The sequence below is a fragment of the Anopheles stephensi genome, chromosome X, assembly GCF_013141755.1.
Source record: "Anopheles stephensi strain Indian chromosome X, UCI_ANSTEP_V1.0, whole genome shotgun sequence".
In the NCBI taxonomy this organism is placed as follows: Eukaryota; Metazoa; Arthropoda; class Insecta; order Diptera; family Culicidae; genus Anopheles; species Anopheles stephensi.
The window spans coordinates 15249905-15277835 of NC_050201.1; the positions used below are offsets into that span (position 1 = coordinate 15249905).

Genomic DNA, 27931 nt, shown 5'->3' on the forward strand with positions numbered 1-27931 from the left:
TATATGCTGTAAAGTGAACGATTATCACCTGCAATCGCAACGCGTGTATAATTTTTTTTTAATCAAAACAAAATAAAAATAATTACATATAGTAACCTTGGCAATGGGCGCGAACGGACCCACTTGTTGATTGTTGTAGCAACCTTGACCAATCGGAGCAATCGGGTTTTGACAGTACGAAAACACTTGGATTCCTTTTTGATAACAAGGCAGACACAATAAACAACGAAAAAAAAAAATCTTTCTAGATCGTCATAAAGTAGCCATTTTCCAGCTTGTGTAGTGCAAAAAGAAAAAAAAAAACGCATGTGTTGTGGCACAGTTTGACAAAATGGAGAACGTTTGTGCGCGTGCTGTTCCCGTTGGGCATCACCGTCCAGCAGGTTTCGCGCTGTGAACGTGCACTGGCAGCGCAATACAAAACCCCTCGAGCGATTGGAGCGAGCTTACAAGTGTACATACGGGCATACGGTTTCCCCGTTCGTGCGTGCAAAAAAGCACCTTCTCGGTGAAGGTATTGTAGGTGCGGTATCACGCGTAAAGGGCGAACTCCACCAACGCCGAGCGCCGGAGCCCAGGGCCAGCCGACCGAGGCCAGTATTCTGGGCTATACACGCTGACACCGAAAGTGAAGACGTTCCGAGGTTTATGGTTCAACTGCATGGGCAAGCCATTTGCTTTGCTGGTTGTTCCGATCTGCCGATACTACAGAGCTCAACTAGTGTCAGATAAAAGACGGCGCAGAGTCTACCACTGTCTGGCTACCGATTACAGCGCACTTAACACGTTCAGCACAGCGGTTGTTCCTCAAGATCGACGGAAGCTGCTTCATACCTCACGAAGCCAATCCCCCACCCATACGACCCATCCCCAACCCTCCGGATGTCTAAAAAGGCATAGTGCTAAACGTGTTAAGAGAGTTATAGCCTAACTTAACCCCGTGAACTAATTGCAATGTTGTTCGCTGCACGGTAAAATGTGGGGTACGTAATCAACGCGCGTCCTTCAATCAGATACACCCGAAAAATCTTTACCAGGCGGTCCCCGGCGACAGGATTTTGGACAGTTTAAATACGCTGACCCTTCCACGCTGACTGCATTAAGCCTGCCGGAACGATGCACAGTTTCTTTAACGGTAAGTAATGTTTCACTAATATAGGTATTTAAATAAAACCAACACACCTCATCCCTTTTCCAACACACTTGCGAATATGCTCAGGAATGTTGCGTTTTACGCGCGGAACCAAAGTTGGCAGAAATAATGATCCTTCGAATCCTTCTATGGAATCCAATTCAATCATCAAGTTATGGGGTTTGTTTTCCCAGTCCCTTCATTCTCCACCATCCCATCATTTCCCAGTACTGGGGAAGGAAGCCATGACGACGACAATGATGATGATGGCGTTGATGATGCTGTTGGACTGGGTTTGGAGGTCTGACGAGTGCTTGCTTAGGAGCACGTAAATATAGCCAAGCGGTGTTTTCACGTGCACGGCAACATGCGCAGCAACGAGTACACGACATGTACTGGGGAAATGGGGTATTTGGTACCGTGTGGGAAAGATAGGATAAATCTAAACCCCCATCGCGCTCAGGCACGAGGGCAGATGATCCTAACGAATCACCCAACCCAATCGCTCACGGTTTTGCGCGCGCCTGTCTGAACGCTGTTCGCAAAATTCGGTTATGAAAAAAGGAAGCCAAAAATAGGGATTTGTCGAACGAAATTTATTTATTCTTTGCGCCCTTCCCAGCTTCTTCTCCCCAAGTTTCACTTTACCCCCTGTGTTTTTTTCTTCTTTCGGTTTGCTCTCACTTGCGGGCGCGTCCGAGCTTCCCATATTGAACCCTCTTCGCCCCCTTCGGCACACAAGAGCCTCCCCCGCGCTGTTCCTATTCTATGCTTGTCCACCACGCCGTCCCATGCTCTTTTCTTCCCGCGCGGTATTTATAGCGCGCTTGGCAATAATCAGCAAATAGTGAGATTCTAATTATAGTCGGGCTGTTTTAGTCGTCTAATCTTTCTGGCCACGTATATTGAAGAGCGCTGCTTCAATAAACATATACATCGTCCCCGTTGCGGTGTATGATGTATTGTTTACGTTGCGATGGTGTGGGGACATGATCGGTAGCAGAAAAAGAAGCTACCGTAACTGCACCGCGGGGACCTTTCTACCCTAATAATGAAGGCTTAAATCGCTCTCCTTAAAGCGAAACCGGTATGCGCATCGGTAGAAGAAATAAATAAACAACCATTGCATTTAAACTAATGCAACAGATTTCCAATGAAACGGCAACCGAATGCTGTCCGCCCAGCAGTGCAGGTGGTGGCCAATGTAGCACAATCGGGTTTTCGCAACGAAATCCTGGAATTTCAGATGCCAAAAAGCTTCACCAGAAACAAACCGTTTAAGGATGAATGGTTTGATGTTGCGTCCTTGAAATTTAATTTGAATGACGCGCATTGGAACGCAACAGAAAATCAAAAGAATGAATTATCCGTCCGAATCGGGGTGCGTAGGCCACGACCAATCATGGTGAGGTTCCAGGTTCTAGGATCAAGGCAGATCGAACATTGGTCGTTGCCCGCTCCTCCCAATACATACGCGATGCAAATAGAATTAATTGGAATTGTATCCGAGCATGATGGGTTCCATTTTTAGTTTTGTTTTATTTCACAAGTTCGTTTGCCTTCCTTATGCTTCGTCCTGCTGTTTGATACGCCGAACAGAAAGCATGCTTATTATTATGGTGTGCCTTTTGTGTTTTAACATACTTTTTGCTGCTCACGTTGTCGATATCTCTGCTCCTAACGAGACTCGACAACTGTATGGATTTATTTTTAACACACGCTCAACGGCTGAAAGGATTCCCGTTCTGCATATCTGGAACGGATTCTATCGAAACGCAAATAATTAAAAAACTAATTAGATATGGGATGTGTTGCGCACACAGCCTCGCTAGTCTTGCAGCTAACAAACTAGCCTAGCCTGCATAATGGATCGAGACTTTCCACCGCCCGTTGTACGCTCATAATGGATGGAACGGCTTGTGTAATGCCCTCCTGTTCCATGTTGATACTGCAGGATGTTTCATTTCCGGCTTCCGGGATGTTGCAGTAGGAATTTTTCACCGCACGGTTCATCAGCAGGTAAACAGATGACTATCGCAAACCAGGAGCGTGTACTGCATCCAGCAAACGGCAGGATGCAGGACACGCTAATAGTAGCATGCCGGCGTAACGAATGCGTTTATTAGGCGCACCACTGATTGGCGGGAAAGTGAGGATGTTGGCGAATATGCTCTCCGGTTGTACGATACACATATTGATTAAATGATGCAACCAAACAAGGAAGGTGTGGTGGTGGTGACGGCAACTCTCGGAAGGGGATGAACGGATGTTAGAACTAAGTGGCATAATATGCCGCATCGGATACCTATAGCCACCCGGCATGAGGTTCCGTTCCTTTCCAAGCACGAACAGCAGCAGTATAATGGCAAACGAAATTCCGGACAAACAAAAAAAAAGCGAGCGCAATATAAACGAGAAAGATTGGTAGGTTTGGAAGGCTATATTACACTATGCAGCGCGGTATAGCGGTGGCACGGTGGCAATACACAGGAGAAGCGTGAAGGGGGAAAGGAAAAGAGGAGAGTGGTGGAAAATCTGAGATATATTTATAAATGCCAACAAGTGCGCAAACCGATACGGCGCAGTAGCTATTAATAGCCTTTTTCACAATACATAGTATTCACCACACAGCCATATACTACACAAAGCGGCTCACGTCCACCATCATCACCATCGACCATCCAAGCAAGTAGCAATCCCAGCAGCACCAGCATAAACTGTGGCAAAACCTTCCTTCGAAGGAATGAAAGGAAAATGTTGGAATGTGTTATAAAAGGGAGCGCGTTTTTAACTTGGTACATTGGGTACATCATAACAACGCTCGCCATCTGCCGGTGCGTGGTCGTCATTGCTGTGTACCGTCCCTTTTTGTTCCGAGCGTTACCGCAGGTTTGCAGAGGCGCACATGTCGCCGTTACGAAAGGATCTAATTGAATTGGTATCCTAACCTCCAGCGGGCGTGCTTTTTTTGCTGCCTCACTTCCTGCCAGCGATCGTCTGCGGCTTCCTGCAGGTTGCTGGAAAGTTGCTGAGAGATTCGCCCGCCGCCTTTGCTGAGTGCAGGTTGGTTAGCAATATTGCGTTAAGGTGTGCAATTAATCGATTGATGTCTCGCGCATCAAGCATATTGACTGATGCTTTCGTTTTTTGGTTGCTGAAATCGCATCGCAACCGTTAACCAATGCACGCTAATGTAACTCACAACCATCAAATAGTTGGTGGTTTATTTCCTGGGTGTCAACCTTGAGATGCCTTGGCCCGCCATTTATTGATTTCCTGGGAGTCTATAATATCCGTAGATGGATAGTATGTCCTGTGTACCTTGCCACCTAAAGAGCACACCTGTTTTATCCTGGAGCGGTGTCTCAACAAGTCAAAGATGAGTGATCGTCCATGGTTCTAGCGCCGACAGCAAGAAAAAGATATTAAACATAATCTGGCCGTATTCCAGGTTTTTAAATCCCAGCATGGTATCTAGGACCTTGTAAAGTGCAATACCAGCTTCCTAGGCTAATATGATGTCCATAACTGGCAGTACACTGATCGGACTTTGGGAAGACCGTTTTTCTGCAAAATAATGTTTAGTTCCTGTATATCCCTTCCCAAAACGGGGCAAGGAAGACTTCAAAGAAGTCAGTAATGGTAGGCGAATGCTTCTTGAGTTAGAATAGCCAAAGAAAAAGAAGAAAAGAAAAGAATTGTTAAAATTTTCTATGAATATCTACAACGGATTATCCTTGTTAAAGTATATCATCTGGGCCAAGGAAAGTAGTCACAATTGGGCAGACTAAAATCTGGGTTGCGTTGTTAGTATAGTACCGGTGCGTTGTTCACGTCATAGAAAATACACCGGAAAACCGAACCTTCATTACAAAAGAGTAGGTGACAAAATTCTACATTTAGCCGAGGCTCCGATTGCTATCAGAATTACTGTCGATTTGCTGCAAACAAAATTTTCATTCAAATTTCTGCACACCCTGTGGTGCGGTGGCAGATGTTTTCACACGGATGAACTAAATCGTGAATCTCACCCTAGACTGACTCTTCAGAAACGGTTGAAAACAGTTCGAGGAAGCCAGTAATGGCAGGTCAAACCCTCTCAAAGTTCAAGAACTAGGAAATCAGAAACAGGATATCACATCCATCGTTTACTATGCAGCTTTATTTCAGAAGAATATGATTTACAAGGCTGAAATAACTCCATTTTGATGTTAGTTTTAACAGCATTTTGTAGTACTACTGCACTACTACTGTGGGCAGCTACGTCTTTGGCCTTGCCACTTACAAAGATGGTGCTACGAAATTTTGCTTCTACTAAATTTCTTGTGTTTCCGTTTTCGCACTACTTTTTGATAAGAAAATACAGAGCAATTTAAACAACGGCTTGATAAATATGTTATCCACAATACAAACTCGGACATTCCTGTTTCAAGAGAATGGTCACTGGAAGGAAATCATCAGAACATAGACTTATTTGGAGGGTTAAGACATATCGTTAGTAGTAGTTGGTAGAGGGATATCGAAAAGTTGAAATGTCGCCATATCACTCTCAAAGGCAGTTCAAGTTGAATTTTTCAAAAACAAAATGGCTCCATAGTTAGGACAAAAGAGTTGTCTATCCAACTGTTATATATATTTGTTATTAGGATATAGAATTGTTCTAGAAAAGCAGTAGTCACCATATGCTGATAACATCTTTTGCACACCTCCAGCAAACCGGTTTAGGTGTAGGATCCATCACACCCGCAATTGGGACGACTAGTTCGTATAGTAGTACGAGTCGATACATAGAGAAGCGATACCTCAGAGTAGTTTTTTACCTACTCTAGGTAAAGTTTAGTCCTAGTGGGCAAACCCCGTATACGTTTCGGGAGATTTGTGCGTTGCTTGAGAATCCACCAAACATATAAGGAGCCAGCATGGTGAGTTCCACGCAGAACTATAGCAGAACGCAGCACCGAACGATGAGCAAGAGAAGCGTACTGTAAGCAAAGAGCACAAGAGGGTATTGAAGATTGAGTAGTTGTTTACCGTATTGCTGGTGGGTTTTGTTGTTGTACTCTGTAAGGTGGGGTAGTGTCAGCAAATAGTCACCGCTGCACATTACTACCTTGCCTACTATTTATCATTCCATTGAATTGTTTCGTAGTGGTGGTGTGCAGTACTAGTAGCTCTCTGTCTCACCGTTGTATGGAAGGCATGATGTGGAGATGTACATTCCCAATGTGGACTTTCGGTTATCGGTCCCTGCTCGGCGGAGCACCGTAATCCGCTACGTCTGTGCTTGTGTGTGTGTGTGTGTGTGTGTGTGTCTGTGAGTATTTTTCGTGAGGAGTTCCTTCGGAACTCAGCGCGTGCAGCACCGCAAACCCCCGACGCATAAAAGAGAGAGAGATAGAGAGAGAGAGAGAGCGAGGATGGGAATTATGATATACACATTTGCCTCCGACATATTGAAACATCATCTGCTTGATGTCTGCATGTATGTTTTGCTAATTGTCAGCGGGTCCTCGATAAATATAGCTAATATTGCCATTCACCACTTCCTCATAGTACAGTTGAGCCTACTGTAATGTACGCCTGATGCACATTAAATGTGTGCACAGTTAAGCAGTGGTTCTGTTCGTGCACCGTGATTGCTCCACATTTCTCTGCTCGCAAGTTTTGACACGGTCTCGCACAGTTATCGCCAACCGTCCGGCTAGCTTGGCGTGCGGACGCGGCGCTCACTGATTACCGGGGTCTGGTTCGATGAGTTGCGCCCGGACCACTCACGAGTGATATCGAGTTGAGCGCGCGTGGGGCTACATGTTGATCGCGGCCGTTTCCGTGTGCGTATTGTCAGTGGTACGCTCCAAACGATCAGACGTGTCGCGCCACCCGGAAAAGTGCCACACTCAGTTTTGATTTTTTGTTTCCACTTTCGCCCCAAAAAAGTTTTCCCATAACAGTGTTGTTGGTGGTGTGCCCGCGTGTGTGAATTCTCTATGTGCTCCATGGTGCGTGCGAACGGACGGAACCGAATGCAAATATTAAGATTTAACTTTCTTCTTGTCTAGGCATTCTTGTTGTTGTTGTTTTTGTTTTTGCCCTACGTGTGCGTTGTGCCTTTTGTGTGTCTGTGTGCGTGTGCATTTTTCTACCCCCTTTTTTCTGTTGGCTAGGGTGTCCCCTTTCTTTCTCTCTCTCTCTCTCTCTCTCTCTCTCTCTCTCTCTCTCGCTATGTGTGTCGTTGTTGTTGTTGGGGTTGTCGGAGTTTTTTTTTGGGGAATGTCTCTGTTGTTTTTCGCCTACTCGCTCATTCGCGGTTTAGTGCGCTGCCTCGTTGCTCGTTTGCAACTCTCTACTCGCTCTCACGCATTATGGGGCGGACTCCATCAAAGCCTTTGAGTGAAAGGAACTATCGGAACCTGATCAGCAGCATTCAGTGCTGGCTAGTGCTCCCCCCTTATATGGTTACTAGCCTATTATCATGCTAACCAACACTTCGTTCTGGATCCCGATACAAACTAAAAAGTACAAAATAAATGCTCCCCCAAAACCACAAACGCAAGACACGGATGCAGCACCAACAGACGAACTGTGAGCGTGTGTAAAACATATCAAAAAACGACTCGAATGCGTGTTGTGTTGGCTGTTTCGACTCTCTTAACCTAACGGTGCCCCGTTATGTATTGGTGCAGAGAAGCGTGCGTACTACCAACACACCACTACCAGCTGCTGGTGCTGGTGGCATTAGCGAGTTGTATTTAATAATAATCATTTCGTCTCGGGAATAATTATTATTCACGCTCTCCTAGCACATTAGTTGCCCCTTTTTGTGTTGTTTTCGTTTGCCCACCCAAAGCAGACGAAATGACGTTTCTTCCCGTGATACAGCTGTTCGTCGCACAACATCTGTGTGTGGGGATGTGTGGATTTTTGTTGTATGTGGCGAATGTGGCTGCTAAAAGTTACAAAAAACTATGGGATGCAACAAAAGAAACAACAACAAACAATGCATTTTGACATTTGCTTTCGTTTGATGCGAAAAAAAGAGTGCAACAAATTAGAGGCCATTCTTTCAAACTCTATAATTATTGACTGTTCCGTAGTGGTTTTGTGAGTGTTTGTGGTTGGTTAGTAAATAAACATACATTTCATTGCCCATGCTCCCCGCACACATGCTTAGGTGAACACACTTGCGTTGCTCTGCAGTGCATCGGAACTAATAATACGGAGTGAGCAAGAGAGAAAGGGAGAGAGAGAGAGTGAGTGGTTTGTCACGTCATCTCAGCACCAAAGTCCGCCTTTTGATGGAGTTTTCAATAAACAGTTTATAAATGCAACTTTTTCAAGTAAAGTGCACAGCACTAGCAAAGCGCGTACATGAAAACAATCGCCCCACACAGTGGCTTATCGCTACGATCACAACAGGTCCGTGCCATAGGCGGCTTATATTTTTGTGTAAAATTTGCAAACAAAACAAACCATCCAAAACATTAGGATTTTATGTTTATTTTTCCTGGTGTAGTTTTTTTTTTGCGTTTTGGGATCCCAAATCAATACTTCTCCTCAGTCCACTACCGCTTCATGTGTTGCTATTCAATCGATTCGAGTATGGGTGGATGGGGTAAATTCATTTGCAGGTTTTGGTGCCCCCAGCGTCCCTCCAAATACCGTCGTGGACCTCCAAAAAGCAAGTATAGCGGCGGCAGCGCTATGAGAGATCCAAATGTCTTACTTTTGACAGCAAAAGTAGAAAAAAAACATCGTATGAGGAAGGCACTTTTCAAGGTTACACATGTTGTAATGGTAATATCTTGGTCGCCTCTGCCTTCAGAGAGTGAGTCTGTGTGTTTTTGCCGATCAGGTAAAGGCAGGCTGGATTTTGGCTAGGAAGATTTTATTAAGGCTGCTTATTAGGAATGAATGGGGTGGCCTGGTGGTAGAGGCGACAACGGCGCCAGTCTTCTTACGGCAGGACCGGGGTTCAAATTCCATCCGGATCTTTGTTCCCCCTTAGTTAGAAATGATTGACTATCCAACAACGCGGTATCATTAAGTCTAGTAAGCCAAAATTTTGCAGGCATGACATAAGAGGTCGTTAGGCCAACGAAGAAGAAGAGATGACGAATGCAAATGCATGGAATCCTGAAGTCCTGTCCGGACCAGTTGAGAGGATCCAGCAGCGAGAATATAAATACCAAGGACTCTGATTAAATCACGATCTCTGAAGGTTGTCATGGGTAATACCCTCAAATAACTCTAGTAGGAAGGGAGATTATTTCTGGACGCTCCAGTGGAGGTTTAAAACTCCCAGATAGGGTGCAACCGGCCCAAAGGTATAGTTGGTATCGGCCATCCGCGGACCATCTCCACGTACGCTAGATTGACTGCCCGGCTACGAGTCATTTGCGTGTCGATGAAATAAAGACCTCTTAAGGATGTAGTGCCAAAGAAAAAGAAGATAGGGTATCCTATCCGAGGATCCGGCTCTATACGCAGGCTATGACACAACTAAGTCAAAAATCCAGGAATATAGTTCTCTTGAAAATGTAGAGCTGAAGAAGAAAACTATAGGGCCTAATAGTATATTCGAGCCTCTGTCAACTGTAATGCTTGTAGCCTAAAGCGAGCTAAAGTAGTACCAAAGGGGTTTTTCGGTGGCAGAAGCAGATACCGGCGCTGGTCTTTACATGGCTGGACCGGGGAAATCGAAATCCATCCCAGGACCAATTAAAGGAAAGGATTAAGGAAACCAATAGTAACCAGTCTCTTGAGGTTGTAGAACCAATGTAGAAAAGTATAGCGCGATCAAACGGGTCAAACGTACGTAGCGCTGACTACTTTACTACGGGTAAAATTAAGTCACAGAAAGCCAGACATGGCAGGCCGAGACCTCTTGAGGTTGTAGTGCCAAGGAAGAAGAAGATCAAACGGGTCGGGTCCGGTGGTTCATGCGCTAGCGGCGCCACAACACGGCAGGACCAAATATCAAATCCCGTCCGGGGAACCATTTCCAACGATTTGACTTTCCAAATAACAGTCTTCTTAAATCAATACATAGAAGTCATTAATGACAAATCAAACCGAAAAAAGCGGTAATCGTGGCGTGTACAGTCTTTTTTTCTACTTAAAAGTTGGGTTTTTCCTCTGCAGAGCCTGCATTAGAGCAGCTCTCGCGGTAGTACGGTATTAGTAGTAGTAGCACCGTTTGCTTCCAGGAAAAGACTCCGCTATCGAATTTCAATCGTATCGTTTCTCCGTACTTACTATTCGTGTCAGGATATTCGGTCAGGATATAAGGTCGTTGTGCTGATGAAGAGATGACGAGGAGATATTCTTCCTTGCGACTTAACAAAAATCCTGATGATATTGTTCATTCATCTCTTCGTACTTACATTCAATGGAATTGAAAAAAAATAGCCGTAATGTGTCATTTATAGCAAAGTGACCTATGCACGATAGACGCTACAACAGACACATAGAATGCGAGTCGTGATTATGGTGGCTGTTGGTGCATTTGCCAGTTTGATAAGAATCTTAGTAAATCGTTCACCGGCTTAAAGGTTAACTAGTCGCGTTCAATCTATGTTGATTAATAGATTGACTGGCTTGATGCTGCTAGATTGTTAACAATTTTACTGAGGGATACGTTGAATAGAGGAAATGCTGGTGCATTGAGAAAGTATTTTTAGTTCGTGGTAAAACAGTTTGGTGTACAGTAACAAGAAAACTAGTAACCTGTTGGCATACTATTAGCAAAAGGTTGGCGTGTGTGGGCTGTTCCCTAAAATGTCATCCAAAAGCTGCCGAACCGTGAAGCGTGATCGAGATCGTTCCATGCGTCAAATTCACCACTAGGCCCCGCTCGGAAATCGGTATTTGATCCAAGTTGTGGGAAAAGTATGCATGGCCCCACAGCTGGTTGGGTGGAGAGATAAGGCGAGGAGCGTGGGGCGTCTGGTGGTGGGACGTACAGAGAGCGAAAAGGAGAGTATACGTAACTTGCAAGGGTCATACCAAGGGATAAGGAGGAATCTGCTGGATTCCGGACCGACGGTATGAAACGCTTCCGACCTTATAATACAACACATAAAAAAAGAACGAAAGGTGTGCGTGCGCGCTCCGCAATGTATGTGTGTATGAGTTATATTGCGTCCCATTAAGGGAGAAACCTGCCGTCACGGTTTATTTTGGAGATTTGATCGATGGTAATGCTCCAGAATGTTAAATGTGGACTGATGTGATGTATACGTGTGTTTGTGTGTGTGTGGGGTTTGTGGCTGTGTGTAGGTGAAGCTGTGGGACTTGCCTATATTAAGGTGTTATTTGTATGATTTAAGATTCATAATTTACCAGTACCCAAACAAAACAAAGCATCAACAAAGAATGTGAAGAAATGTTGGAAAAAAGAGTTAAGGAGGACCCGAATTCGGACAAAAAAAAACAAGGTGCGAACAATCGTCAAGATACTGCTAGAGCGGTGTGTGATGATGATGGAAAGAAATAGCAGCGAGACGTCACGGAGCAGTTGTAGTTGGTGGTTGTTGTTTCGCTGTTTTGCGTCATACTTCTCTACTATCAACATTAGCAACCAGTATAAGCCAGCAACACGTACCGACAACAATCAACACACACTCGCCATACGCGGACGGACGGTGTGATGTACATACGCACTCAGCAACCAAACGTGGAGTGTGTGTGTGAAAACGAGAGAGCGAGAGAGATATAGAGAGAAACAGAAAAGTGAAATGTTTATGAGCCAGTGCTACGGAATGCCGCAATACAATTTAGTTGCTCTCTCTCTCTCTCTGTCTCTCTCAATCTATCTCTCTTCGTCTTTGTGTGTAATTTAGATAATGTAAAAGTAATAACGCGTGTCCCCCACAACGCTTTTGTGGTCGGATAGCCTAGCTCCAGGTGATGTGTTATGCCGATAACCTGGTAAGGTATATACCGTCACCCGAGCTTAAACCTCATTAGAAACACTACAAAGACAGCGTTTAACACGAACACCTTGATCTGCTGGCTCGGTCGCGAGAGCCGGCCTTTGAGTAAAACAATATCCTGATTATGGCTTGGTGGTACCTTAAAACTCTTTAAAAACACCTGTATACTATGTTGTAGAGTATGGGATACAGAGGTAGTGGTGTGTGTTGGGGCTGTCCGGTGGTCGAGGCGGAAGAGTTGCCGGCCGGATATGGTAGCACCGGATATCGAATCCCACCCGGTCGCAGCTCCATGTACGCAGAACGAACCATTCAGTTACGGAGAAAACTAAGTTAAGGAAGCCAACGATGTTAGTCCAGGTCCTCTTGAAGTTTGTAGCGCCAAACAAGAAAAAGAAAAGTACACACACCCACACCCACACACTCTGTGTCAACTAAAGTTGGGCTCCACCTCATAAAGCATATTTCTAAGTGCAAGAAGTTCTCTCTCTCTCTCACTCTCTCTCTCTCTATCCTTCCTCGCTCCGTTTCCCTCTTTCGCTGTGATGTGTTTAGGATTCCTTTCTTCTATGGGTTTTTGCGCTGAGTTTATATATAGATATTCGGTTAAACAGGCATTTGCATGGATATGGGATTTGACCTTGGCCGGCCGCCCCATACACATACACTTTATGTTCTTGGTTTCGATCATGTTCAGCAACCCGTTTGCTGCCCTCGGTCGGAGGGCGCTGTGGCATAATTGAAGCTTGGCAATAGTCTAATCCTTCTGTCGGAATGTCCGATAACTGGTGTATAGTACATACAACGCCAGCTAGTAGCCGATCCAGCAGCGAGCTCGCACATCCATACGCAGCATCTACTATTTTTTCTTGACGTGCCGCCAATTATTTATGCCGCTCAAAGCAATGCTAGCGAAAAATGGGGGAAGAACGGATGTTGAAGGGATTTTTCTTCCTACGTCTTTTACAACAAACTTTTAAATTGTTGACAAAGAGTGGAAAAGCCACAACTGTGAATAATTTTTCTCGCTCATATATTTTGTTCCTATCTGCCATTTCCACAAGACTTTTTTTTTGTGTCCCATTTTTAGAGGAATTGTTGATGGCAAAATGTTAGTAACCAACATTTGCTAATAGTCACACTCGACTCAACACGCGATGACGGAATAACACAAGTGCCGATCCGCGAGGGGGCAGGGGAGTGCGCAAGAGGAAGGGAACGCGCGGTGGTGCGTGCGGGCGGGGGTGGGTGGGAGAAAGGCTAGCGCATTGGCATGGTTTAAAGGGCAGAGTCTATCGATTTGTGACTAAAAATAGCTTCTCCAGGCGTACCTTTTATTTTATTGCGTATATGAAGCACTCAAACAACGCCCACACATACAAAGCAACCTCACACAAACCACGGAAACACCTACATGCGAGTGTTGGCGCGGTTTCGTGAGAAACTATCTATTCAGCAGCCGCGTATATCCCGCACACACGGTGTACAATGTTTCACGAGCGGTGGCGTTGATAAAATATTTGGCTAGTTTGCGGACTCGGAAAACGCACGCCCGGTGTCGGTTGAATTCTCGACCGAACCGTGTTCGATTCGTACTGCTGCCGCACGTATCAGCGAAACATATTAGCCACCGCTTCATATGTTTGTCCCTGGAAATTCTTCTTTAATGTTCTACCGATATTGGTTGCATCCAAGCTGTTACTGTAAATGTTAAGGATGTTCCCTTTAAATTGTAACCGTTGAATCGAGATCTAATCATACTTCTCAGCATAATCCAAGCTGTTATTAATCTGAATATGTTCGTTTTCTGTTTTAGAAATGGCACGTGATTCGACCATGGGAAGAGACCGAGTACTAGTCGTACCGAACACCGGTATCGCGCTCAATAGTAGCTCATCGTCACAGATAACAGCACCGGCCGACATTAGCCAGCAAATTTTGGAGGTAGGCTTTTTAACTAAGAGAAAAACTACTGACGACGGACGGTTTGCTGTTGGAGAAATCCCGTCGTGCCTTCAAGTATCACTCTCGCTAACCGTTTTCGATTCGGTAAACGTTTAACCTTACCAAATAGCTGCAAAAAGAGCAAGAGCTGGAGAAGCAAAAGCTTTGGCATGCGTTTCAGGAGAAAAATAAGGAACTCGAGATGCAGCACCGGCAGCAGTTGGAACACAAATTTCAGGTAGGCACACGGGCGTTTTCTATTACTATGCAATTGTGTTCACATTAAATTTATCTCTTTGCGGGGTTTTTTTACAATTTTTTCCCAGGAGTTGCGCGATCAAAGGATAGCGGAGGAAGCGGCCCAGCAACGGGAACGACGAGAACGCGAAGCAATCAAGCGCAAAGAGAAACATGAATGCTGTGCGAACGCAAGCTCGGAGGTGAAACAAAAACTACAGGTAAGCGTAGGCATGTGGTGTCAGTCGGTCTTCGGTTCAAAGCAATTACCTAGACTACACTACTCAAACTATCTGAGATGTAGTACCCAATGTGCTAATAATCATGTTTTCACGGTTTCGTCTTGTCCGCAGACTTTTTTAATACAGAAAAAACAAGCCGCTGCATCGAATGGACTATCCTCACCGTTGCCCTACAGAAATTGGTAAAACGCATTCAAATTTCTTACAAAAAACTAGTTTGTTAAGACGCTTTCTGTGCTATCAGTTGAGATGTTATTACGAGTAGATTTCAAGCAAAAGTATCAAACAGAATATTTTGCCCTGTTTTCCTAAACCTCACTCCTTTCGAAGCGTTGAAGAAGCCTGCTCGCTAATGATCCATGACATCTGCCATCTTTCTACAGGGGCGTCGTAAAATCATCATCCGGCGAATCGCTACCGGGTGGTGCCGTTGCAGCGGCTGTTAGTTCGCACCCTTACAAAATCCCTCCACCGCCGAGTTCAATCTCGAAGTACGATCCAGATTTTCCACTCCGAAAAACCGGTAAGATGTCAGCTTGTTTTCCGTGTGCCAACGGACGATTTGTACACCTTCATCTGAGTGTTCTTGTGTTGCTGTGTGTTGGCCTATCTACTACCCCCCACACCCACTCCCCACACCCGAAATTCTTTATTCCGGTTCCATCTGCGTGTGTAATGCTGAGCAACATGTACAGCACAAAACAAAACCAAAATGACATTTAGTGCTCCACATGTCGTTTGATTTTGCATTACGCACAAGAAGATGCAAAAAAAAAAACCTTAGGCAATTTTCTTGCATGAATCCGTTCAGATTAACGATTAACACAATAATACATTTGTTTGATTGTTTTAATAGAAAAGTAATGGCAAATACCACCCAAAATACCAAACCCGATTTACAAAGATGCTGTTTTCGTCCTTAATTCCTAAATCCTTCCCCTGAGAGTACCTTCCCGTGCTCAAAGTTCCTTTAAACCTTACCCGTTATGTTTTTGTATCACAAGCCCATACAAAAAAAAAATACACACCACTATATATATATACTTGCATACACACATCTATATATATATATATATATGAAGCCAAGTTCCCGCTTTTACTGATACCGAAGTACTGACTCACTAACTGACTACCGCCGCAGCATCCGAACCGAACTTGCTGAAAATCCGTCTCAAGCAGCGCGTTATCGAGAAGCGTTCCCTGAATGGGCCACTGGCCGCCCGACGCCAGGAGCGTTTGCGCCGACTCCAGAAGCAGCAGCACAACCAGGCGCTCGCGCAAACAAGTACGTATTCGTCTGATCCTTGGTTTGCAATGTTTCCTACCATTTTTGTTTTCCAGTTTCTCATGCAGAGCGAATAATGGCGGTTCGATATATAGGACAGGTGCCGCAAACTGTTGGGCGCGCGCTGTTCAACTATCTGTTCTTACTGTTGTTGTTATTGTTGTTTTGCATTCTCTTGGCTAAGCATTTCGAAGCAAAGCGCACCGAAAAAAAAGCGGATCCTTCTGGCACTCCTGGCACAAAAGGGGTTGAAATGATCCTTCTCCAGATGCGCGTGCGTGTGTGCGTGTGACCGTTTTGACTAACATCCGTAATCCGTAATTGCTATATAAGAGTTGTTTTTTTGCCATCTATGTCGCTGCTCAAGATAAATCTATATATCTCTTTGCCTGCAATTCACATCCTTAAACTACACACATCTATTTCTACTTCAGTATCTTTGCGTTATCGTGATTCGCAAGGTTTTTTTTTCATCTGGTGCTTTTTACATTCATCCTGTCCCATTGATTCAGATTGTGCGGGAACAGCTAGCGTCACCACAACTGATTCCGGTCCGAACTCCCCACCAACCGTGGGCAGCCGTGCCTCACCCACCAACGCACCGATACAGGAGGAGAACGAGGATCCACAGTACGGTTCGGGAACATCCCGCGCGAGCATCAACGATTTGTCACTGTTCAGCTCACCGTCAATGCCCAACATTTCGCTCGGTCGGCCACACCTCGGCTCGTCAGCCGCCTCCGTTGCTCATCTGGTAAATATTGTCCCGTGCATATCTACGCTTGTCGGGGTTGATTTTACTAATGCTCTCGCTTTTTTCTTGTTCACTCCTCAGACTATCAACGCAGCCAGACCGACGCATCTCGGTATCGGTAGTATCGGCGGCCAGGGTGCAAGTGTACCGTTCGTCAACCCGTCAATGTTGGATATCACAGAGCAACAGCAGTGTAACCAAAACGTTGCGGCCGTTGCTGCAGCTGCAGCTGCGGCCGCCGCTGCCAGTGGTGTTGTCGGCTTGGAGCGGGCACACCTTACCGGTGCGTTCTCATCGTCATCCGGGCCCGGCTCTTCCAGCATGTATCATCATCAACCGTCGATCACAGATGCGCATGTGGCTCAGGCCCGGCTGCACAAGCAGGGCCATCGGCCGCTGGGACGTACGCAATCGGCACCGTTACCGCTTGGGCATCCGATGTTAGCCGGTGCGAGCAGTGTAGCAGCGGCCGCTATGATGAACATCAGCCAGACACACTTTGAGAACAGCGAGGTAGATACATTAGTGTTACCAGACTTCTGTTTGTTCTTGTTATCGTTCCAAAAAAAAAACCGGTAAACAATTTTGAAGAGATTTTCGTCTGTTTTGGACAGATACTGTGTGTTAAAAACGTATGAGTGTACAAGGGCCATTAATATCCAAGCTTTGTTCTATCACGTGCCAGATGTTTTGAGTAGACAAGTTTCCTTCTCCTATGCATCTCGACATTGATGTTGTTGTCGGGGTTAACTTCTTCATCATTCTGAGTGATACATGAATCCAAAGCATCTGTTTGACTATACTCGTTTGAGGCCAATACCTCTTCCTACTACTAACATTTGCTTTCCCATATTTTGCAGGCTGAACGACAAGCATATGAGCAGCATTTATTGATGAAGCAAAAGATTCGCCAGACGGCACTGACACGTGCCGCTAACTGCGTCAACCGCGAACCGCAGCTGCGCGAAGAAGTAGAATCGAACGAGGTGATCGACCTAACGGACAAAAAGCAACCACCCAAGACGGTGTTGGCAAGCAGCGTCATTAAGAGCACCTCCCAATCGCACCTGCTGTCTCACCAATCGTCGCATGACGACCTCAGCCATGCAGCGGCCCAACAGCAGCACCAGCATCTGTCCGAGCTGATACACCAGCAGCAACACTATCATCGGGAGCGTGAATTGTTTATGCGACGATCGATACAGCTGTCGGTGCTGGAAGATCCTTACACGCACCATGCGTCCGGCAATGCTGCCGCTGCCACAGCAGCAGCAAACCTGCTCCGACCGCTTTCGCGCACATCCTCCAGCCCGCTGGTACATTTGAGCTCCATAGGAGGAGGCAGCAGTGGCGGACACCAAACGGCCCAGCAAAGCATGTTTTCCGACACCGGGCAATCGTCTGCCGGTGGGGACGATGATTTGCCGCCTCCGGTGAACCTGACCGTGCAAAACCGCAGCCGTTCGCTGCTGAGCTATACGCACGAAGGTTTGGCCGCGTCGATGGTCGGTGGCACTGGTGGCACCACCACCACGGCAGTTGGTTCGGCGACGACTGGCTCATCCTCCGCTTCCGGTAGCCCGCCGGTCGGGATGGCACTGCAACTTACTACCTCTTCGTCCGCGTCAGCTATTATCGGGGCGAGTCGCGAGCAAAAATTGCGCACAACCACCACCGGGCTTGCGTTCGACAGCTTGATGCTCAAGCACGTGTGTGCGTGCGGCGATAATGCGAACCACCCGGAGCACAGTGGCCGTTTGCAGAGCATCTGGGCCCGGTTGGTCGGTACGGGACTGGCTATACGGTGCGACAAGCTGCGATCGCGCAAAGCGACCCAGGAAGAGTTGCAGACGGTACACACCGAAGGGCACGCGCTGCTGTTCGGCACCAGTCAGCTGAACCGGCAGAAAGTGGACACGAGTCGGGTAAGCTTCGTGCGGCTGGCGTGTGGTGGCGTTGGGGTCGATCTCGACACGACCTGGAACGAGCATCACACGGCGGCGGCGGCCCGTATGGCGGCCGGGTGCGTCATTGACCTGAGCTACAAGGTGGCGCGGGGTGAAAATCGGAACGGCTTCGCGGTTGTACGGCCCCCGGGCCACCATGCCGAGGCGGACGCAGCGATGGGTTTCTGCTTCTTCAATTCGATAGCGCTGGCCGCCCGATTGTTGCGGCACCGGATGCCGCACGAGATGCGCCGCGTCCTGATCGTCGACTGGGACGTACACCATGGTAACGGTACGCAGCAAGCGTTCTACGATGACGCTTCCGTACTCTACCTGTCCGTCCACCGGCACGACGACGGTAACTTCTTCCCGGGCACGGGAGGACCGGCCGAGTGTGGGGTGGGCGCCGGGCTAGGTTACAACGTGAATGTGGCCTGGTCCGGCGGCGTCAACCCGCCGCTCGGTGATGCAGAGTATTTGGCAGCATTTCGTACCGTGGTGATGCCGATCGCGCGGGATTTCGCTCCGGACATTGTGCTCGTGTCGGCTGGGTTTGATGCTGCCGTTGGGCATCCGGCACCGCTCGGTGGGTACGTCGTTTCGCCTGCCTGTTTCGGCTATTTGACGCGCGAGTTAATGCAGCTCGCAAATGGCAAGGTAATGAATGTTGGGGAAAGCTCTCCTCCCTCTTCCATCAAATCGTCCGCCTAACTCAGTAATGGAATGAACCATTTTTTTGTTTTACTCTCTCCGCTTCGTCTAGATTGTGCTCGCACTGGAGGGAGGCTACGATTTGCCGGCGATTTGCGACTCAGCGGAAGAGTGCGTACGGGCGTTACTGGGCGAAAGCACCACCTCCACAATCGCACCGTCCGAGCTGGCTCGACCACCGTGCCAGGCGGCAGTGGAAACGCTGCAGAAAACGATCGCTATTCAAGTGTCGCACTGGCCGTGCGTCAAACGATACGCTCACACCGTTGGACTATCCGCGCTGCAGGCGCACAGCAGCGAGCGGGAAGAGTCGGACACTGTTACTGCGATGGCGGGACTGTCGATGCAGTCGCTGAAGAGGTATTATTGCCGCCCGCAACATGGCGCAACATTTGCGAGTTTTTCTTAATCCTTTCGTGGTTTTTTGTTGATTTTTTTTTTGCAGAACATCCGATGTGTCCTGCGAAGACTCCGAGGAACCGATGGACCAAGATGAGTCCAAATAATTTTCTATATGTATTTTGTGTGTGTGTGCGTGTAGAACCGCGCGCACACCTAAGCGTGTGAAAATTTACCCTCATAGCCACCGAAATCGACTGGCGATCGGTTAACGACGACGACACAAACCAGTAAGCAGCGTGTTGTTCGTGGAGGACATTTTGTTTGTTGGAATAGTTACACGTTTCCGTGCGCGGAATACGGCTATGCATGTTTGGTAACCTGGTCTTCGGGACGGGTTTCAAACGTATTGTTGATTGTTTCTTTGTGAATGTGTGTGTGTGAGTGTGTCGTGTGCATATCACCTCTTACCATACAAAAACGTATGCCATTCACACGCGCACCACGCCCGAACGAGGGCGAAAAGCAAGCATTGATGTTAATGGTGTTTAAATGTAACGCTGACCTCTGTGTCGTATTCAATCGTTGTATATTGAATATGCAGAGTAATAGCCTCATTCAACATGGGCAAGCAATTTCAACATCGGTGCTTTCCAGCGTTGGAAAGGATTTAACCATGGATGTTTGGATCTTGTGTTTTTCCGCGTATCTCCTAACATGCGTGTGTATCTACGCTTAGCGCAGCGCCACAGGGCATATTGTGTTAAACAAAATATGCACCCTCCCCACCACCCCCACCCCCCCATCTCGATCGCTTCTAGTACGAGGTGGCTAGTGTGTGTGTGCACTAGGAAGCGAATTGTTTCATTTTTTTGTTTCGTTCTGTAAGAAATTGTGCAATTATTTAAGGTGGGAAGAGATTTAATACTTAACGAATTGCAACTGGGTACACGTTTTCCGACCAAGCGGGGAAACTTTAAACTAAACTAGCCTGCATCACCAGGCAGGCTAATCGTGTTTGTGTGTGTGTGTGGAAACAAATGTTGTTTGTAGAAACAAAATTCGCACACACACACGCACGACTCCTTCTTCATTTGCATATATGGATTATATGGATGGATTTTTTGTAATATTTAATAATGTTTAGAATGAATTTGTTAAAGAGTATATCCGTTACGGAAATGAAAAAGCAAATGAAAAAAAACGAAGGAAACAGGACAACAAAACAAAACCAGAAAACAACATGTGTAACAGAGAACAGTTAGGACGAGATACATACATGCACGTTCGAAACCAATGTGTGTGTGTGTGCTGTTTGTATGTAAAATTGGCAAGCTAGAGATAATATTTTGGAATCATACTTTTCCTTATAATTTTCTTATGAAACAGAAGACAAAGACACGCACACCTACACATACATATGAATGCAAAGGAAAGGAGCAAGATTGATGTGAACGGGTAGACACTGTTCAGGTGTTTTCCACGAGTGCCGCTTCTGTTGTTTGTTACGAAGTTCAGCAGGCCTGATTGGTGTTTGAGTAGCGCACTGGTTACTGGTTGTCCGATTCAGGGGAAAGCACACAGCCGCTTTGATGTACTAATCAGCTGAGTACTGAGTGCGTTTATCCAGTACCTTCTACATGCGTTGCGACAGACACGAGATACACGACACGACACACCCTTTGACCAGACGAAAAACGAAACAAAACACCTATTCTAATAAAATGCATCCAACTAAACCGTTGCTTGTTGTTTGAGGTCGTAACGGATCTCAATAAAATGGTCAGCTAGCTAAAGTATGCCGAATGCCCTCTAATACAATTTACCAGCAAAGCATTTGCAAAAGCAAATGAACTTGAATTTGAACGTGTGCGTGTGAGAGAGAAAGAGAGAGAGAGAGAGAGAGAGAGAGAGAGAGAGAGAGAGAGAGAGAGAGTGCTTAACATAGCTGACATTAAAATTGATGTTTAACAACGACAAACAACGTCCTAACGCCATACTGAGCTCATATTTAACGGTGATCCCATACCGTATGTAAGAAGGGGTATGTTTTAGGAATACTTTCGAAAAATACGAACTCAATCTCCCTCAAAACACCCATGACACAGCAGACACATACAACTCTTCACACACACACACACACGACTTGTATTTGGAAGCCATGCTCCTACAAAAAAAAGGGAATCCATTGAAACCATAACGTTTTAAAAGGCTGAAAACACATCCTAATATTGAAATTGTTGATTTTTTTTTAGAAGATGCAAGAGTTTTATGTAACGTTATCGTGATGGAGAACAGAAGTTAGGTAGATGTGTGTGTGTGTGAAAGAGTATAAACATCCAAAAATCTTGCTACACTAACAAACATACAAGCAAACGTTGCTGTTCGAGCTAGGAGCGCTAGGAGAGGCGCACTTGCGTCCATAAGCCACTAGCATAGACACTCCAGGATTTGTTATGGCGTGGGATCGTGTTTATGCAAAAAAATACACCCACACACCCCCACAGCAAAATGGGAAGACGCGCAACACTACCACCACTAACACCTTCCCGTGTCACGCAAATATTCCGTCTAAAATTAATAACTACTAAGCACATTGTATAATGGTCGTACGAACTTTTTTTTTTTAAACCAAAATACAACATAGCAACAAAAAAGAGGGAGCAACAAAAGGAAAAGCTCACACACGTGGCAGAAAAGTCGTTTAAATGTGTGTTAGCCGTTTTGTGTGTGTGCGAGCGCGTGGTTGTGTTTTGTGGCGAGTGGATTAAATGGAAGCTGAAGTTGAAAATTGCGAAGACACACCTTTTTTGAGCTACAGATGAGGGTTTTTAAAAGTCACAAAACCAAAATCGAAATTTGTAAGGTGCAGGAAAAAGTTAAACAGTCAAAGGAACAACCACAAAGCCGTTTAAAAACTTCAATCTGTCCCCAAGAAGCAAAGATCACGTGCGTGTAACGTAGGTGTCTGTGTGTGTGTGTGTATGTGTGTGTGTGTGACGTGAAAACAGTCAGAAGGTAGCATAACAATAGAAAGGGGAAAAATGGATGTCACTATTGAATCTGTTGCATGTGTGTGTATGTATGTGTGTGTGTGTGTCTAGTTGTTTCTAACTGTGTACATGTACTGCTTGCTTCTGTTGCCTTGTGCACCTTGCCTGCACTAGTATAACCTTTCTTGGCGGGAAAAATAACAAAAGCAAAATAAAAACAGAAAACATTATTAACGACACAACTCCTCCCCTTCCCCTCCTCCCAAAACACTATTTTTAACGCCTAGTCTATATTTGCTTTACGTTCGTTTTTAAGATAAATTAAACTGAATTGCTCAACCATTATACCATGCTGTACCTAGGCATTGTCGTGTTTCTCCCAACGTGATTACCGGCACTTAACACTATTATTCTATGTATATATATTTATATATTATTATAAATATATATATGGATAGATATATGTGTCATTTGTATAATAATTGTTTTCTTTGAAGAGGAAAAGCTCATACACACATACACACACGCGTCTCTCTCTCTCTATATATAAATCTCTCTCTCCCTCTCTCACTCTCTCATATACACACTCACGCGCGCACATACACGCACATCCACACAAAACAACCAGACACACATGCACAGGCACACGTGCTAGACGATGTATACGGTCAGCGGGTTTTTTGTTTTTGTTGGTAAGACTTCCTGTATGCCTGTGGCGATGGGAAGAACTTTGTTGGGCACTAGAAACCTGAGCTTAGACAACAAGATCCCTTTTAGATAAGGGGGAAGTCTCTTTTGGATGTTGGAGGTCTCTCTTGGTAGATAAAAGTCGTCCCTAATGGTCGGTCAGATCATCCTCGTTTGACGGCGACGCGACTCGTATACCGAGACGAAACCTTCCCGCCATAGTCAGGCCGGTCCTTACGACAGATCGGTTCGGTAGACGAGCGGACAGGCCTCCTGGAAGATGAGGGCGCTTAAGCGGGTGAGACAACCCGACACAGCCGTCCACTACGACCATGATTAAACTGGAAACACACACTCGCGGTCTACACGCTTTGTTTTTGTCTCCTAAAACTCCTCCTTTTGTAAACACAAAAAAACACACAAAAGACCGTTCTGAATGTGGTGTGTGTGTGTGTGTTAAGCGCAACGTATATGGATTCTATGTCCATTTGCTGTGTCGAATGTGCTCTATGTGCTACCTCTAAGTAGAAGAATTTAATGGAAAAAACACACACACAAACACACACACACATGAGAAACAGAAAATAAAACACACAAACATATATAGATAGAAGGAAAACAAAAAAGCTAAAGTAAAGTATAACAAAAAACGAAACATATTAAGAGCGAAGCGTGAAAAAGTGATATAATAGTTTCAGGTAAAAACGAAAACAAAAAAAACGTTTAACGTAAATAATATAAAAATACACACACACACACTCACACATAAATAATTATGCCGTGTATATTGGGTGGAAAAAAAAACCAAGGTTAGGGAGTGATATACGTATATCAATAGTTCTAATAACCGACATGCTAACCTCCACCACTTCTAGGAAGCGGATAGGGAGGAAGGTACGGGTAGGGTTTTTGGGTGAGGGCGCGGAACGGAGGGAAACGGGGTCTGGCGTTAACATAGCAATTTTATTTTATACATGTGTGATGGTAGTAACCGGTGGTTGACAGGATAAGGATAAAAGGATCGTTTTGCAATTTTTACTCAAATTAGACTTCAAAGACATACACACACATACACAAAACACTCGCAAAATGATCACAACTGTTAGTAACTGTCTTATCGTATGTCTCTGTGTGTTCGTGTGCGTGTGTGTGTGATGTGTATGTTACGGAGTAAAAAAAAAAAAGATTAACAAATTTTTAATGACATGACAGGCAGGGATTCAGGAAGAATAGGAAAAAACTGAAAAAAAAACTCTCAATATGCTAACAAAGCAAAAGAAAAGAAGGAAAGAGAGAGAGAGAGAGAGAGAGAGAGAGATGTGCAAGAGAGATGCTGACATCTATTTTTAGCGAGACTTCAAACTTCAGGACTTTCTTAAGCGAGATTTCAAATATTTTGCTGTATACAGTGAGCTCTCCAGAGTTGTAGTGAGACTACCATAGTTTGATATGGGTTATGAATGAATGAAAGATTGAGGAATGGAAGCTGATAAGGCCTCCTCAAGTAAGTAGGATTACAGCACGTCCAGAGTACGGTTTGATGCCGATGTAGGCTAGTAATTTTAAAAGCTCATCTTTCTAGTGCATGAGGTTGTTTATGCTCCGTCACGTCTAACTGGTCCGGTAGTGATGGGTTTCGGGGTCCACCTAGATAAGGTTAAGGTGTTGTTTGAGGTAGCTTGGTTTGATGAGGAGAGAGGACAGCTGCTCCGTAGCATATAGGAGAGGTGAGCTCTCGGCGAAAGCGCAGAACCGGAAACAGGATTCGCCGAAGCTACTTAGTGTGGAGAGACTGCTACTAACCTGAAGGGGCAGATCTTCATTCAGAGTCCTCAGTTCTGCTTAGTGAGAACACTAACTGCTACTAACGTGAGGGGGCAGATCTTCATTCAGAATCCTCAGTTGATTTAGCTCTTGGGGTGGCCCGGGTGTGGGAGGCGACAAAGGCACCGGTCTTCCTACGGCAGGACCGTGGTTCAATTCCCATCCGGACCTTACCCCCGTAGTGAGGACTAACTATACAACTATATGGTATCAATAGGTCTAGTAAGCCAGAAATGGCATGACCTAAGTGGTTGTCAGGCCCAAGAAGAGAGAGACAGAGAGAGTTTATTTAAGGTGTAGGCCTCAGAAAACTACACAAAAGAGAGCTCATTGTAGAAAGACAGCAGTTTGGTTTTTTGATGATGACACTGTTGTAAAGCTGCAAGAGTCCTGTTTGTATCAAATACACACGCACACACACGCACAAGCGAACTCATATATGACCCAGAAGAGAAAAAAAAAATGACAAACGGTAAAGAACCGGAACCGGTAAATAAGGAACCTGTTAGCCAATTTACTAAACAGATATACAAAAATGTTTTAAAAACATTCAGCGTCGTATATACATATATGTATATGTTTTGTTTGATAAAAATTGAAAAAAACGAAAGCAAGAGTCTATAATAGAAGCTAGTAGGAGAAGTCCAATAATTGGGGAAGCCGTAAAATAAACACGAATACGAATCAGAGCCAGAGGGATAACATATTTTTGGAGTGTGAATGTCTGTGCGTATCTCTAGTAGCTGTGTTGGGGTTCGAATCCAACCCGTAAGGAATTAAATCAAAAGCAACAAATTACACATAAAAAAACGGATTTAAATGTTTTATGTATGTTATGTATCGCAAAAACAAACAAACAAAAAGGAAGGAATGTCCACGAACGAAGACGATTAGAGTAGGACGAATGTTTTATCGAGGAAGGCAAACCCTGTCTGTACTACTCCTACACTCACCACACTGACGGCACGTGTTTTGTAGTTTGACAGCTAAATCACTCGCTCAGGCATTAGTATCCTATCCTACTTAAGCTTCACACTACCAGACAACACTATTACTACCACTACTACTACTACTACCACTAACCACAGTAGCTGTTGTCTACTACTACTTCCAAGAGTTCAGTTACACCAGCAGAAGAACCCGCTCCTTTTGACAACCCTGCCTCACCTCTTCTTCGCTCATCATGATCCCATTTCCTTCCTCTGTGTGCGTGTACGTGTGTATGTGAGCGTTGTGTGTGTGTGTGTGTTAGATCGATATACATATAAAAACAGAGCTCGTATCCTTCTGTCATCCTGCCTGATACCTGATATCTTTGATTTGTTGTTGTGGTGTTGTGGCTGTATAGTTTTTTTTTAATCCAAGTTGTGAAAAAGAATCAGGAACTTCAGTAATACCATAAAACCACCACACACACATACATACGCAAAAAACCCCCCGAACACGATTTTCCAGAAATGCGAGAACGAGAGTTAGATTTAGTGAAGCAATGGAAAGAGAGCGAGAGAGAGAGAGAGAGAGCGAGCGAGCGAGCGAGCCTTTTTGTAAACTAAACAAACGAAACGAAAACGAAAACGAAAGAGTGCTGGACACTTGTTTCAGTTTTTTTTTGCCTTTGTTTTAACAATACATATATGTGTATGTGTGTGGTATACATATATATATTTTGAAGCAGAATAATACCACGAAGATTGTCATCAAATGCATAACGCAACAAACGCAAACATCCGGACCCGGAAACAAGCGGTTGTTCCTCTCCCCTCTGCCTTGAGGTCAAAAAGCAAAAGCAAGCAAGCAAAAGATGGAAAAGAGCAGTCCTTCTAAGTCCTTCTAGGACTCCTACCAACCAAGAGGACCTCATCCACCAAGCGATGATGAGGTTGGATTTTTTTAAAGGTTGAAAGCTAAGCGTTAGGAAGGGATGTGCTTTTTTTCTGGTGGAACGTCGAGGATCCCGTTCCCGTAGTATCAGCAGGAGGTTCCTCGTTCCTTGAGATGGGTTAGCTCTTTGTAGCTCGGTTTCGGAGTGGTCAGTTGTTTTCTCCATTCCTCCCAACTGCAACAAGGGCATAACCAGTTAGTCAACCGCATACTAGTTAACAGATATGCAACTAGAATGACTCCTTTCGGCTGGAGTGGACTGTTCCAGTCATACTAACGTTGAATGGGATTTTACAGATGGCGTCGACATGACAGACCTCATCCGTCACATTTCATACTAAGACTGACTGACTAGCTGACTCCAGGCCCGTAACCTCAACTTGCCATCCTATTGTGATTTTTAACTTCCGTTTTCTGTCTCTCTATCCTGCTCCTGTTTTGCCGCGGATCACCTTCTTACCATTACAAACGCAGACCCGCCGCAACTGGGCAAAATTGTTTATCCTTCGTACGCTTAGGCGAATGTCGCCATATTTGGGTCGTATATGACCCGTTTGACCGTTGAGTATAATATTTCAATTGATGGGCCCCTTTTTTTGTTCGGTGGAACAGAACAATTCTTGTTTTTGCAATTGTTAGCAAAAACAATTAAACGAGGAGGAGAGGAAAAATATGCCGAGAGAGAGAGAGAGAGGAAGAGAGAGAGAGAGTTGTGTCGCGAAACAACACACACACACACAAAAACAATATATAATTCAAACAACAACAAACAAACAAAAAACACTGTTGCAAAAACAAAGAAAACGTATCGCATAATTAATTAATCACCTTGAGACATTCCTATTAAACAAAGCAAAACAAAGCAAAACAAAACAAACAAAAAAAAAAACAATGTTGTTATTCTAAGAGAACAAAAAGTATTTTATGAGAGTAAAAAAAGAGTATAATAAAATATGTTACGCATAAAATAATTCAAGTGTGGGTTTTGATCATTTTTTTTAATTGTAGCTTAGGTAGGTAAG

At 45.1% G+C, this 27931-nt stretch overlaps 1 protein-coding gene across 3 annotated transcripts; it reads left to right on the forward strand.

Moving 5' to 3' along the window:
- The first annotated feature begins 137 nt into the window (after positions 1 to 137).
- On the forward strand, positions 138 to 27877 carry LOC118510450 (histone deacetylase 4). Of its 3 annotated transcripts, none has more exons than XM_036052258.1 (12): positions 138 to 1135; positions 13883 to 14010; positions 14141 to 14248; positions 14337 to 14468; positions 14601 to 14671; positions 14873 to 15012; positions 15631 to 15774; positions 16287 to 16528; positions 16610 to 17041; positions 17389 to 19131; positions 19238 to 19545; positions 19631 to 26534. In XM_036052258.1, exons 1-12 carry the CDS (start codon positions 1117 to 1119, stop codon positions 19689 to 19691), a joined length of 3528 nt encoding a protein of 1175 aa, XP_035908151.1. In that variant the 5' UTR covers positions 138 to 1116; the 3' UTR covers positions 19692 to 26534. The 3 variants fall into 3 exon arrangements, with proteins under 3 accessions (XP_035908151.1, XP_035908171.1, XP_035908161.1); XM_036052268.1 differs by lacking the exon at positions 138 to 1135 and adding an exon at positions 6944 to 7131 and having other exon boundaries at positions 19631 to 27877; XM_036052278.1 differs by lacking the exon at positions 15631 to 15774.
- The last annotated feature ends 54 nt before the right edge of the window (positions 27878 to 27931 follow it).